General features: G+C 43.7%; 1 protein-coding gene across 1 annotated transcript in view; it reads left to right on the forward strand.

Moving 5' to 3' along the window:
* The first annotated feature begins 2,857 nt into the window (after positions 1-2,857).
* The window catches only part of NEGR1 (neuronal growth regulator 1), an 809,911-nt gene continuing 797,105 nt past the window's right edge, over positions 2,858-15,663 (forward strand). The window contains exon 1 of the mRNA XM_026018093.2: positions 2,858-3,440. Coding sequence (XP_025873878.1) covers positions 3,265-3,440 — 176 coding nt within the window. The 5' untranslated portion in view covers positions 2,858-3,264. The remainder of the gene's footprint in view (positions 3,441-15,663) is intronic.

The raw sequence follows: 15,663 nt of genomic DNA on the forward strand, positions 1-15,663 counted from the left end.
ATCCCATCCCTGCATAAAATAGCACTAAACTGAGTCACAATGCCGGAAGCTGTGCCTTCTGCTCCTCTTCAATGGGATCTAGATAATTTCTAGAGAAAATATGAAATAATATATTGCATAGTTGTTTTTTTTTTTTTTTTTTTGCCCGTGCATGTGACACGCTGGTTCTTCTCATCTCCCGCTTGCCCTAGATAATTTTAAGCTTTATCCATCCGTGTACCAGGCGAGAGAGAGAGAGAGAGAGAGAGAGAGAGAGAGAGAGAACGCAGTTAACAAGATGACAGTGTTATCTAGGTATTTGGCATCAATATTAGCAAGAGTCTGTCATTTGACAATTATTTCCCTGGCATGCCAGACGCTAAAGAAAATGTTTTCATTCATCTGCAAATGACTAACATTTTATTGATGTCTCGGAACGCGGCTGAACACTACTGCGCTCTCCGTTTCCGAGCCGGGTTTGGGGGGTTCCTGCGTGAAGACCCACAGCAGCGGCAGCTCCGCGCTGCAAGCGACTGGGGGAGCGGCGGGCCCGCGGGCGGGAGACGCCGGTTAGGGACCCTCGGCGCAGCCGGTGCGGGCGCTCACAGGTGGCCAGGTGGCGGGAGCACCTGCCTGTCCCCGTGCCCCCCCACACACCCTCGGTCCCGGCGATGCAGTCACCCGGAGCACCCACAGCGCCAGGCGAAGCCCCCCCCCCCGCCCGGTCGCGAGCCCGGTCCGGGGAGGCCGCGGGATGCTGACCCCGCGGAGACCCTGCTTCCGCGCGCTGGGCCGGGGGTCCCGCTGGCCCTTCGGGGGAGCGGGTCAGGGACGGGCGGCTCTGCTGTACCCATTAACCCCGGGGGAGGAAGGCGAAGAAAGCGTCGAGAGACTGCCTAAGGGGGGTGGAGGGGCCAGGGCTGCAGGGGGTGGAGGGGGCGGGGTGGGGGGCGAGACTATTTTTTTTTAAACATTTTATTCATTTATTCATGAGAGATAGAGAGAGAGAGAGGCAGAGGGAGAAGCAGGCTCCATGCAGGGAGCCCCACTTGGGACTCGATCCCGGGGACCCCAAGATCACACCCTGGGCCGAAGGCAGGCGCTCAACCACTGAGCCCCCCAGGGCTCCCGAGCCTTTTTTTTTTTTTTTTTTTTTTTGATTACTTGTTTCCCTCCACTTCCTCGCTGCGCTTCCCCAACTCCTGAGCAACACTGATTGGCGTAACTGCCATCGACTCCAGCCTCGGTTCCCGCATTGATCCGCAAATGGCCCGGAAGAGCTGAAGGTTCTGCAATCTGGAAACGATAGTTTGAGAAGCAGGGTGGATGAACGGGGGGGAGGTGGGGGCAATTGATGGGATGAGCACTGGGTGTTATGCTGTATGTTGGCAAATTGAACTCCAATAAAAAAAAAAGGAAAAGAAAAAAAAGGAAAAAAGGAAAAAAAAAGAAAAAAGGAAAAAAGAAAAAAAGAAAAAAAGGGAAAAAAGAAAAAAGAAAAAAGGAAAACGGAAAAAAAAAAGAAAAAAGAAAAAAGGAAAAAAGGGAAAAAAGAAAAAAAAAAGAAGCAGGGTGGAGGGGAGGAGGGTGCGGGGAAGGGGTCGGCGGAGGGGGGGCCCGGCCCGGAGGCTGCAGCGGGAGCCGCTCCGCGCCGCCGAGCTGGAAAAACTGTCCCACCTGCTTTGGGGGCTCTTGAAAAAAAAAATAAAGAAAAAGAAACCCAAGTGCAGCCGTGGGAGTCGTTCCACCGAAGCCGCCGGCCCTGCCCGCGCTCCGAGCGCGGCTCTCTACGCCCGGTGGGCGCGCACGGGGTTAAGGGGCCGCTTACGTAACGGGGCAGCGCGTCTCTAAACAATTAGAGCGCCTGATTACAGCCCCGGCCCGGCCGCGTCCCTCCGCCCCCCGCGCGCCTGCGCGCCGCGCGCGCCCGCGCACCGTGCCCGCGCATGCGCATGCACGCCCGCACGCCCGCGCAGGCACGCACACGCCCTCCCTCCGCCCCCGAGGCCCGCGCGCTCACACGCGCACGCGCGCCGCCCGGGTCGGGGCGCCTCCCGCGCCCGCGTCTCCGCCGCGGGGCCCCGCGCACGCGCACCCGCACGCGCACCCGCACGCGCACGCGCACCCGCGCCCGCTCGCGGCCGTCGAGCATCCTCCGCCGCGCCGCCGTCCCTACCTGGTTTCCCAAACGAGGTAGAGCGGCAGCGGGTCGGCCGAGTCCCCGCCAGCCCCCGGCGTCATGATGGCGCCGGCGGCAAGTTGGAGGACTTGAAAGTTACGGTGTCTCGGGAGGTAAAGCGCCCCCGACGGGGAGCGCGGGGCGCCCGTCCGCTCCCCTCCCCCCTCCCCCCCGCGCGGCGCGGGCGCGGGCGCGGGCGCGGGGACTTTTCCAGCGACACCTCACGGGGAGCCCCGCGGGCCCGCCCCGGGCATCACGGGCCGCCCGCCCCTGGGGTGGTTGGGCGTGTTGTTGTTGTTGTTTTCTTCTCTTTTCCTTTTCTTTTTTTTTTCTTTCTTTTTTTTTATCCCTTCATCCCTCCTCCCCCCTCCCCTCCCCCCCGCGCGCCCCGCTGCAGCCCCAGTCCCCGCGCGCGGTTGCTAGGCAACGGCCGCTTGGCAACGCGCGTGAGCCCGGGGGCCGCCGAGCGCCGCCGCGCCGCGCCGCGCGCTGCCTGTGCCTGTGCCTGTGCCTGTGCCTGTGCCTGTGCCTGTGCCCGTGCCCGTGCCTGGGCCGCCGCCGCGACTGCAGCCGCCGCCGCTCGCCCTGCCTCCGCCGCCGCCGCCGCCGCGCCTCCTCCCTCGCTAGATGGTGTGCGAGCCGCCCGAGCCCCAGACTCGCTCCGGACGCGGCCGGGAGGAGCTGTAGCGCGGTGCCAGGGGGTGGGAGGGAGGGAGGGAGGGCCCGCGAGGAGGAGGAGGAGGAGGAGGAGGGGAGGAGGAGGAGGAGGGGAGGCCAAAAGAGGAGAAACAACAGCCAACAACTACAGGGGGAAAGGAACAAGAAAAAAAAAAAAAAAAAGAAAGCAAGCAAGCAAGAAAGCAAGAAACAGGGAAGCAAGCTACCCACCCACCACCCCCACCCCATCGCGCTCCCCCCCTCCAAAAAAAAAAAAAAAAAACAACTGCACAAAAAAAAAAAAAAAAAAGAAAAAAAAAGAAAGAGAGAGGGGGGGAAAAAGAGAAAAATCCTGTGGCGCGCCGCCTGGTTCCCGGGAAGCCTCGCCAGCAGCAGGGGGTGGGGAGCGCGAGCGGAGAGCTGCTGGAGAGTGAGCAGCCCTAGCAGGGATGGACATGATGCTGTTGGTGCAGGGCGCTTGTTGCTCGAACCAGTGGCTGGCGGCGGTGCTGCTCAGCCTGTGCTGCCTGCTGCCCTCCTGCCTCCCGGCCGGACAGAGCGTGGACTTCCCCTGGGCGGCCGTGGACAACATGATGGTCAGAAAAGGGGACACGGCGGTGCTTAGGTAGGAGGAGCGGCGTGCTGCTCGGACTTGTGTGTGTGTGTGCCTCGCTTTCCGCCCTTCTTGCCTTTTTCTTTTTCCTTTTTTCTTTTTCTCTTTTTTCTTTGCACTAAGTGATGACACGGATGCCGAGCCCCATCAGCATCCTGATCCAGGTGCTGGTCGCGCCGGGCTGCCGGCCGCTGGGGCAGGGGCTGGGGCAGGGGCAGGGGCCGGGGCCGGGGCAGGGGCTGGGGCAGGGGCCGGGGCAGGTGCAGGCTGGGCGCGCGCGATGCGGACGCACTTTGCGGGGACGCCAGGTGGCCCGGGGGGGAGTGAGGCGGGAGCCCCGGGAGGGGCAGGTGCGGCTCCGGTGCCGGCTCCCGGGGTCCGCGCCTCGCCGTCGGGGAGTCTGACAAGTTTATCAGGCCGCTTTCCTTTTTTTTTTTTTTTTTTTTTTTTTAAACTCTCGGCTGAGCCACTTTTTCAAACTGCTGGCTCCCTGCTCCCGTTTATTTTTCCCTTTCCCTTGGACACTCAGGCTCAATTCTCTGCCCCTTGAGCTTGCTTGCTTTCCGCTGATGCTTTTCTCCTCTCCCTCTCTCCCCCTCTCTCTCCTTTTTTTTAATTCCTTCCCCCCTTTTCTTCTTCCAGTTTCCCTCCCTTCCTTCTTACTCCCCTGTCCTCTCTTGCCTCTTCCCATCCTTTTTTTTTTCTGTTTTCTCTGCAGTCTTCCCCTTTCTGTTTTCTTCCTGCTTGTCTTCAGCACTCCCATTTCTGATGCCATGTAACCGCCTTTCCTTCACTCTTCTTTTTCTTCCCATGTGGATGTCCCTATTCTCCCCCCTTTTGAGTCCCATTCCCCATCTCCCCCCTCCCCGTACCCCTTCCCATCCCTGTCACAGACACCCGCAGGTTCCCTCCGAGCCCTTCCAGTCCCTTTCTCTCACACTCACAAATCTCTCCCCCTTAAACACACTCGCTCACATACTGTTTCGCACCCTCACACACACTGGCACTTCCATGCTCCAACAGCCACTTTCATATCCACGTTCTCCTTCGCTGTTCCACACGCTGTCACTCGCACGTGTGTACACGGGGTCCCTCTTTCTCTCCGTCCCTTCTTCCTCCTCTCCTTCCATATTCAGTCTTACTTCTTTTCTCACTCTCTCTTCCTCCCTTCTTTTCCCCCTAAGCTTGAGCACTGAAATGTTTTGTCATTAATGAGCATCCACAGCCTGATCCTACCCCTAAGCAACACCGCAGAGTGAGCTTCTGGAAACGTATTTTTGTTTTTTCTCCTCTTGTGAAAATACCAATTGATGATCAGCGCTGCTTAGATCTAAACAAGGCTAAACACTCTCATTCCTTCGTTGCCGGTCGCCCTACCTTCTCCCCCTGACACCCCCAACTGACGTACACTCCAGATCTCCCTGAAAGATCTTCTTTCTCTCCACTGGGTGGTAGTTGCCTTGTAAGTGTGGATGCACAAAATCAGTATACACGGCATGTCCTAGGTGACAGAGAGTGGGACATGTTTCTGTTTGAATTGTGCAACATATCTTAAGTCTAATGATCTGGGATCTGGGTGTGGTGTAGGTTTTACACCTTCTGAAACATGCTTAGGACAGATTCGTGTGGAATGCTATTATAATTTCTGATACACACTAATAACTCATATGCTTTTATAATACGTTATCTTTGCTGCTGGAAACACAAAATGCCACTGAACGTATACAAAAGTAACCCATGATTTGTTATGACTTAGTAACACACCTTTTCATTGCTGGTAAAAGCTATGAACTCTATGTGACATGAGGATACGAATAAAACCCACACGTATGTTCTTTATATTAAGTTTGTTTTGGAAGTTTGAACCACAGTGGAAAGCGTGAAGCCAGCCCTACCCGTAGAGGCTGCAAACACGTATCATGGGAGCTGCAGTCTATGTGTGTGTGGCAGCCTGTGGCTTATTGGTAACGGGCATGAACACTTTCAGCCCAAAGGGTCTGATGGACTCCTTGCCTTTGGATGATCTGTCTTGGCGTTTGCCTTCTAACGAATCTAATACGTGCTATATAGCTAATTAAAATCTATGTGGAGCCACATCCTGCTTCTCAGAGACCTGGGCTTATTAGTTCTCTCATTGCTTACAACAGTGAAGCTTCTCCAGCTGGTGGGGGCAATACCTTTCCGGCGTTGCTGCTCTGGGCGCAGTCCTTGTTTACTTGTATACACTGGAGCACATCCATTGACAGGCTCTATGCTGACTTCTATGATATCTTAATTAGGGAACTTTGGACTCTTAAACTTTTTAAATAGAATAAAATCTCTGTCTCTTCTAAGTGATGTTTGTACCAACTACAGTGTTCATTCATTCATTCATTCATTCATTTGTTTTTAGTAAACAATGATTTTTTGCCATATGAAACAGAAGTCTGATCTGCGTTACTTTTTACCCAAAGTAATTTGTTTATAGTAATTCTGTAAATTCTCTAGGGAGTATCCCACCTCTTTACCTTTTTATACTGTCCATAGGTTTTTAAACTATCTTAACGTATGCATTTATAAGAAACTCTCTGTTAACAATGGTGGAATCCTATCAGTTATTTTTCTTGATGCTTCTGCATCTGGCATTTGCTCTGTTCGTAGACCGATACAGATAGAGCTTAAGGACTAATTGAGTGTGTAAATCAGGTGCCGTATTTTTCATCAAGAGTAATGTCACTCATATTTTATGTGTTTACATTAGAGACTTTAGAATCATATTTGATGTTATTCCCGAATTCATTAGGAAACAAAACAAAACAAAATTTACCCTCAAACATACAACCCCTCCCATCAAAGTACAAAAACCTGGTACTCGAAAGAACACTTTACTGAATTGCGTGATATCACTTATTAAGATTTACCCACTATGCTCTATTTTTAATGTAATGCGTTCCTCAAAGTGTCTCTAATAAAGAACAAATAGTAGTATAACAGTTATCAAATAACTTTAAGAGCTAAAGGCCTGAAAGTGCAAACATGTCAGTCAGTGACTCTGTTGCTTGTGGTTACATTAATGAAATAGAAGTTTAAAGGTCAAATGATACATTTCTATCTCCAAAATGCCAGAATGTCTGTTTCAGAGGAAAAAAAAAATCAAGAAAAACAAAACTTTCCTTAAGTGGCATTATAGTACAACAGGGAACTCATTCTGTGATCTGCTGACTGTATCTATCATTTTATAAATCATCTTCTCTGTTTAGTTTAAATCGTGGACTTACAGTGGAATTCCTCTTAGTAATTGCAGCATTCCTATTATTTCAATTTTGCCTTTCAAGCCAGTAAAGCAATTTATTAAGTGTCAGAAATTCCCTTACTCCTAATAATGTTCCTCCCTGATAAATCTCTGAAGGATTGACTTGAGCTATTATCTAATGCTGCCTCTGTGCAACTTAGGACATTTGGTAGCCCTATCACTAAACTTTGGATTTCAATACATGCATGTATGTCTTAGAATACGTTGTAATTTGCTACAAACACAATATTTTCATAGACTTACCAAGTACTGACCTCAGTTGCTGTGTCTAATGTGTGTTACTATTTTGTGCCTAACAAAATTTGTTAATCTGCCTAAGGAGAAATTACTTTTTTCTCCGGTCTTCAAACTACATCTTGTAGTACATGGAGGATAGGAGTTAACGTCTCATGGGGTGACAGAGCAAAGAACTGAAGATGCTAGAACCACATTGGTCACATTTCAGGAGCCTCTGTTCCTAGACCTGGAGAATCAATGGATTCTCCATAATAATGCTCTGGATCAATACATAAATTTCAGAAGACTTTTGAAATGTAGTTTTGCAGTCACTTTCACGTGAGTCAGTTGTTTAATTCTCACCAGATGAACAAACACAGTTATGTTAACATGTCCAAAATGTTTAATATTCTTTGGAAACAATACAGGGAACATCCCCATTTATATCCTCCTAGTGACTGAACATTTCTTAAACACATGTCATTTTTAAGCTAATTCTTTCAATCTGTTTCTACTTCAGCTCTTCTGTATGAATTTTGTACATTTTAAGCCGCCTTCCTGATATGAATTCAAAATATCCTATTCTCTGCTTGTCATACTTTAATCAAAGAAAGGAAGAGAGTTTCTTTTCTTAAATGTGATATCTTCTTTTACCTTAGCAAAGTTGAACACAACTCTGTCATTTTAATACAGTAGGTTTGAATGGAAGTTATATATGAGATCCCAGTATGCTGTTGTAATAAGAGGGACGATTTTTGCTTACAACAGGGAACATAGAGCCCATTTCTGCAGAAGACATTTTCATTGGAAGCCACAGAACTGTCACAAGTAGATTTACAGGTGGATATGATGAGTATTTATCACTTCTCAGAACTATTTGTCCTACACATTTGCCTTTTGATTAGACTACATTAGTTTTGTTTTGAAATGCCTGTTATTGGATGTAAGAAAGTAAAGGATTTTTTTTATGGAAATGCAGAATTACCTATAGCAGAAGAAATCAATTGTGCTGTACTTTGGAATATCATTGGATTGTCTCAGATTGTCTGTTGAGTCATTCCTACACATTGATGCACTACATATTTCAAATACATTGTTTAACTATATAGGCATTTTCAATTTAGAACATCAAGGCATTATTTAAAGACTTGTGTGCTTATTCAGTAGTTTTGGACAAATATTTTCCAAATTCTGAGTTTTTTTCCCCCCTTCTTTAAAAAAAGAAGGGGAGATAGATTATCTTACTGAGTCATTTGGAAAAAAATGTGTTCTGGAATACAGAATAAAACGCTACTCTGTTACCTGTAGTGATTTGCAAAGCTCTTCAATTAGTGTGACTTATTACTTGGCGTATTAATACATGATCATTTGTTATATTATAGGACAATGTAGTATTTTAGAGTTTTCTAGCTAAATTAATTTTGCCCAGTCTTTTTTTGTATAGAAGAACTGATAAACCCACGTGATTGTGTAAACCTTTGAACACATTCTTGTTGATAAAGTACTTATTTTAAATGGATTGGGTTTGCAATTAAATAGCTCCATGAGGAATACGTTCGTTCTGCAATACCTGACTTCTGAAGAGCATAGGGAAATGTTCACGTCTTGTTTGTGACAGCCCTTGACCTGATTGCGCACTCCAACGTTTGTCGTTCGGCTGCCCTTTGCTAGTGGAGATAGATGGTGGAGCTAATCCCCGAGCCTGCACTCCCCAGGCAGCCATGGGCATCCGTCTGTCTTCACGTTGAGCCGTTGCCCAATGGAGGGTGGTGGTTTTGGGAGAAGGGAGGACTTGATGAGTCAGGCTCTACGGTGTTTCCCCCTTCCTTCCTTGCTTTGGACAGTGTCCAGCAGTGTCTCCGTCCCTCAGTGGGACCTCTTTCTTCCATCTTCTACCAGATAACTGCCTCTTGGGCTTCTGTTTACACTCTCATCTCTTTGTCTTTCTCTCTTAGGAGGAGTAGTGGCTTCCTGCTCTTCTGATGCCTGGGTTGTCTTACCATTACCTTTAGCTTTTCTACACATCTTGCAATTAATTTCTTTCATCACGTTCCCTGTTTTAAATATCCAGAATGTTTTAAGTTTTGCTCGTGGAACCCTGATTGATATATAGTGAAAGGTAATAATTTCAGTGATTTTAATTATATTTGATTAAATGACTGCTTTGCCCGTGGCACCATAAGTATTGCTTACCAGCGCTGGATATAATCCTTTTTGAAGGAGACATGCATCGAAGTTTAACCATAACAACATTGGAGCGTATTACAAAGAAGAAAGATGGATTTATTTTCCCACGCCCAGATTATGGTGAGAATGATAAACCACATGTGTAAATATTTAATTAAATATACATTGGTTAACAATATTTGGATAAATATGGTTGCTAAGGCTGGGAAAATAAAGAGGTTGATGAATATATATTGGCAAGATTCAATTATTCTGTATCTTTTTTTTTTTTTTTTTTTTTTTGGCTGAGCAAAAGGGAAGGAGGGCTAAACTCTGTTTGTGGCTATGGGATCAAAATGCTGAGATAATTCCTACAGAGTTGCCTATTGAAATCAATAGGAATCAAAGACCTTTCTTTTATGTAGCTTAATACCTGAGAAACTAATAAAAATTTCCAGTTTCTTGTGAAGTATATGGTCATAACAATGCCCATGATTCTAGTATTTGACCTCTGTAGAAATTAGTCTCTCAAGGCATTTGAATCTTTTGATCAGAAATCAGATCATTTTCCTATCGTATTTAAATGACAAATTAAAACATTACAGACATCGTGTGACTTACATAGAAGAGCTAAGGGAAACTTCATTAATGAGTTTTTTTCCCCCTCTTCCTAACTGAGCATTAGGTCATGTGGCAACTTCCCTTTTACTTCTTCACAGTACTACAGAGGGCGTTGTGTAGGTGTCTGGCCACAAGTACTCAACATAAAGTCCTACTTTTGGTATATTTCCCCATGCTTTTGCAAGAAAGATGTGAATTTAAACCCATTTATTAATGAAATGACCCTCTCTCATGGATGTTCAGGAGAGGATTTCTGAGTTGGGAGGGAAGTTGGACTTGCTGATCCATGCCATCCTTTGCAGAGTTTTGCTGATCCATCATAGATTGTCGTTGACGCTTTCTACGTAAAAGAGAAAATAAAATTTATTGCTCTTTCCTTCCTAGGAGTATCATATTATCTGACTTTTGGCTTTCGTAAGGGGAATTTTAAAATGGGCCACATGCATTTTTGTCAGGTATTTTATGTGTTTCAGATACACCAGTGGGAACAAGATCTTCCTGTACTATTAGAGAGTAAAATTTAGGATTTTCCTAGATGGTCATAATCATTATCAAATTGGGTTTTAATTAGTCCCCTGTATCTAAAAATTTAATGTCATTTAAGAGATATTGAAGAAATTTGCTAATAGCAAAAAGTTTTCTGATGTTTTGTTAAAATGTACTTTCCATTCTTTGCTGTATTAATTTTAATGGACAGAACAGCTGGGTGTATAAGCACTATGACTCTTGTCCATCGATTTCTAGGGCCTTATCACAGAACCTTACATGTATCAGGCTAACATCTACTATTTTTTAAATTAATGACTCCATGGAAGGATAAGTGAAGGGGTAAATGTTTTTGTTCTTTAGTCTATTAATTGTTTCACATTTTAATGATTATAATATACTTAGTACTATGTTGGATCTGCATATTTACAGTGACTAAGAACTTTTTGTTGAATCCATATATTCCAAGTTTCTGCCTTAAGTAATTCCTGCAGAAGTTCTAGTGGGTTAAGACACATACGTTGGAATCACTCAGTATCTTTTAATTGTAGGATATAACTACTAGCATTTTTAAAAATATTTTATTTATTTATTCATGAGTGACACAGAGAGAGGCATAGACACAGGCAGAGGGAGAAGCAGGCCCCATGCAGGGAGCCCGATGTGGAACTCGATCCTAGGATCCTGGGGTCACGCCCTGAGCCGAAGGCAGATGTTCAACCACTGAGTCACCCAGGCAGCCCTCCTAGTGGGTTTTGAAGAAATGTCCTGGATATTTGCTAAAGGTATATCTTAAGGTAAATATATTAAGTAGAGTAGAAGGCATTAGATGTACTAAAGGTAAGTACTATTTGATGAAACTTATTTTATGGGTGTGTATGTGTACACACGCATGCCTATATTATGTCAAGATTTTAGATGTATTTCTTACTGAGGGTTTCAGCAGGGAAAGTTTGAAATGCAATGGTATGGTGGTAAGATTTTGAGTTGTAGTTGTAATTTTAAGAAGATCCAAGATTTTAAGGAATGAATATATTAAGGCTTTTTACTATTTCCAATCATAATCATCAGATAAGAGGGACAGTTCAAAACAGTAAAATGTCTATTGTGATCTCCTAACATTTTTGTTTGTTTGTTTCTATCTCAACTCATGAGCCTTCTCTTCCTTTCTCCTAAGGTTTCAATTAAATCAAATCAATAAAGATACAGAGGTAGAGGGAACTGGCTCTTTGCTATGGACAAATAACTCATTTGAAAAGTAGCTATAAGCCCCAAACCGGAGCAGAACTTTTGTATCATTCTAACCATCTCCCAGAGGTAGGTCAACAGTACTTTATAAACCACAGGGTATTGATACTAGCTGATAGAATTTTAATGCGGTCATATGGCTTTGATTTATAACGTTGAAGAGGTTATCTATTAGCATAGTGGTTTCTAAGCCATATCAAGTTCTGAGTCCTGACAGAGGACCTTTGATGCTCTTAAGCAACCAGCTGGCATGGGAATTGGTCTTTTAATCACTTTTTCTAGGAAAAGGGGAATATAGGAAAGGAGGAATTTGGCAGTGTTGTCAGCATTAAGTGTTGCTCTTTTGAACAGTAGCCAATGCATTATACTTTACAGATAGCTGGTAATTTGTTCAATTTAAGGAAGATGTTTATAACCCTTTTTGGTCCAGAACTAAATTGTTCTTTAGTGAATTTCACTAAGTTGTTTGGACACATCCAGTGCCCATGTTCATGCTACAAGCTATTGCTCTAAAATACTGAAGGATTTTGTGTGATTTAAATGGGTCATGGGGAAAAATGTATTCTCTTGTCTTCAGAAACCCCTTTCTTCTCGTGTACCTAAATTAAATTTAGAGATATTCAAAGGATTTAAGAGACCTTGTGAACAGAATTGCTGTAATCAGAAGACAAGGGTATTGTTTGTGTACTCTCTGCAATAACATTATATAACATTGCATTGGGATATTAAATGAATAAATCAAAGGAATCATAACATTTTCCTAATCTTATAGATAACATTTTTTTATAGGTGAACATATTTAGATATATGTGATTTATAACTAACATGTTTTCAATCGATATAAGTGATTAGCAGAATTGATGGCATCTCTTACTGCCTAACATATTGCTTGACACATTTTTAGTACTCAAAATCTGAATGTTGACTGAAGGAACTGAAGGCAAGAAAGAGGAAGGGGCAAGGAGAGGAAAAGGAAGAGGAAGGGGGGCAGAAAACTGTGCTATGCTATATGAGCAAGTTCTTAATCAAGTTACCTAAAACTTTAGGTCACTGGGATGACCTAAAATTAAGCCCACGATTTATACTATATAACAATAAAAATGAATAATTAAATAATACTTTGAAATAAAAATAATATATAGTAATAAAATAATTCCCATTCAAAATGAATACATTTCATTTCATTTAATTCATTAAATAATAGGGATAATCCTATACCCTTCCCTACATGATGAAGTGATGTATGTTATACAAACCAAAGTTCTAAAATCGTATTTTACATTCAGGTGTATATCTTCCTTCCCAATTACTAGTCCATTTATGTTTAGTTTAAAAGATAATTAGTAACTCTGGACCTTGGCCTGCAGTGGGGTCAGGGGCTAATTTTTTGGAATATGTTCACAACAGGAAATTATGTATAAATCTTTGAATAATTGCTCCCCTGTCTTATTGAGCATATGTCACTGATCGATTTTTTTTCTCAGACATCATTAATGTGAAATAATAGCTATAAAAAGCTATTTTTGCTTATGCACAGCGTTTATCTTCTTTTGCAGTTGTTTAGTTGCATTGAAACCCGTCATGCTCCAGGGTGTCCAGAATGGGAGTGATGAGAATTTGAGTTCCTACTTCTTTAATTACTCACCGGCTATGTAACCTTGAACCAATACCTTACCCTCAATTAGTATGTCCCTAACAGAACCACATGGATTATATGAGATAATCCAAGTAAAATGCCACCATAGTACCTACGACATAGTGAGCACTACATTTGTATTGGCTAATAATTTTCTGTTGCCTTTTTCTCCTAATCTTAATCTGGAATTTGTTGGCACTATTTATTACCATTATTGGTATATATTTCCCCATTTAAGTCATTGCTTCAATTATCTGTGAACCAACTATACAGTAATCGTTGAGCATATATTTTTGCTGTGACATTTGTTAAATAGAGCCCCAGGACATCAGATAGCAATCTGTGGTTGAACAAAAAAACGCAAAGGAAACTGCACTAGAGGAGCTTATTATGCACAGGTCCTGGAGGAGGCATGTGGCACACTGCCAGGGGCCCCATGGCGGGTCCAGCCAGAGAGATCAGCCAGGCCTGGGCCTGGAGCACTTGCCTCTATGAGGGCCAGCGGGTGGAGTGTTCTGGGCTTCCTTGGGTCCAACCTTATTGGTCAGTTCTAACCAAAAAAGAACAGAGTTTAATCTTAGGCTCTCACAAGGGGAAGGTACACAAGGGGAGGCAGGAGAGAATGCTGCTCACAAGGACTGCTGGGAAAGTGCACACACGAGCAAAGGGCCACTCCATTCAAGGTTGCTGCTTGCTGCTTGGCTGCATGAAATGGATGCGTAGGCAGTGAGAGCCTGGGGTAGTTTAACTAAACTCCTGACAGTTTGTATTTTACAGATTCTGCTTAATGGACATACTTGTGTGTGTCTGTGTTGTTGAGCCTGATAAGCACATGCAATGACTACAAATCTGAAAGTAGAAACATACCAAAAGAGGCTTAGCAGTTACTAGGGTGCAGACCCAAGGCCCTCCGTAGCAGAGAAACCACACATTTTATGCTCAATGGACTGATGACGGTGATTTGACTCACTTAAGAGAAGTAAAAGATCACTGTAATTGGGTGATCACACGAAACATTGGGACTAGACGAAGAAATGAAAAGAGACAGAGAAGAACAAACGAGAGATGAGAAAGTACAATGTGATGGCCGTGGAAGAGTTAGAGGGTGATGATTAATATTTGTGACAGTTCAGGAGAGAAGAAGTGATAACTAGTGACAACATTGGAAAAGTCGATAAGAGAGCGAGAATTAAAAAAAAAAAAGCCAACTGTATTCTGGTTGGGGTAGCAAATAATTATTCAGGATTCGGTAGGCTCTTGTGACTCTTCAAGGCATCTGCGTGTTATGCCAAAGGCAGGAGAGTTCAGAAGCAGCCTGTATGGGCAAGAATTTTCCATATATATCACCATCTTATCCATAGACAATAAACTCAGGAGAAGCTCAGAAAATATGAATGCTTGCTTTAATTTTGCATATTTGCCAAACACACAGCAGAATGATTTAGCTTCATAATCATGATGAAGCCATCATCATCATGATTCAGATTCAACTGACAGGCACTGAGTACCTACTATATATGACGTACTTTCACAACAATATGCAGTAAGCTATTGCTTTCCCAGTTTTATCACCAAGTAAATTCAGGCTTAGAAAAATGAGGTAACCTGCCCCGGGTAAAAGGGAGCCAGAATTCAAATCTAGGTCCTTTAATCCCAAGCCCCATGGCTTTTCTACTGTCTTGTGTCTCTCCCTAAGAAAAAGATCAAACGATTGATAAATTTGTCGCTTATTCATTTACTAAAAATTTATTGAGCACCAGTTGCATTTTACCTATTGATAAGCCAACGATGATTAAAAAAAAATCAAGATGTGTTACATGTTTGAAGAAAAATGTGAGATTATTTTAAATGAGATTAAATGCGTAGCATATATTACATAGTCAAGCATTTACTAGATTGGAAAAGAGGGAATTCTTAAAACTATAAATATTCTGAAATAAAATTTCTCATCCAATTATGATTTCATCCCTAATGAGTAGAAGCTACAGATAATACAAGAGAAAAAAATGAACAGCTTTTGAGTAACATTTAAGGTTAGGCATTATCCATTGCCGACTTTATTGAATCCTCATAACCGCCTACAGTTTTTCTACTCTGTAATGGAGAAGCAAATTCATAGATGAATAACTCTCTGAACATTATGTTCTTACTTATTTTTTAACTTTAATGCAGATAGTAAATGGCATAACCAGGACTTGATCCTAGGCATGTGTGTCTCCAAGGCTCGTGCTCATTTTTTTTTTTTTTTTAGAAGTCATAATATTTCTTGGAGCATTTTGACAAAAAGGAGAAGCAGTAGTTGCTTGCTAGAGTATTCCAAGTTCCCCGTTAAATCATTTGAATACTAATTCTGGCATAACTCCAAACAGCTGTACAGAGTTGATTTCATACCCTCTCTTGAAAAGGGCTAGGCAGCCGAAGGTGTTGAGCTGGTGCTTATTTCCCGAGATAGAATGGGAAGATAAAAAAAAAAAAATTGAGGACTTACGTAAAAGATGTTTGTATTCTGATTTCATTAAACATGTCCATGATGTTATTGAGTCTTGCAGTTAATTGTAGTCAGTGAATAA

This window comes from Vulpes vulpes, chromosome 3, assembly GCF_048418805.1.
Source record: "Vulpes vulpes isolate BD-2025 chromosome 3, VulVul3, whole genome shotgun sequence".
NCBI classification, from domain to species: domain Eukaryota; kingdom Metazoa; phylum Chordata; class Mammalia; order Carnivora; family Canidae; genus Vulpes; species Vulpes vulpes.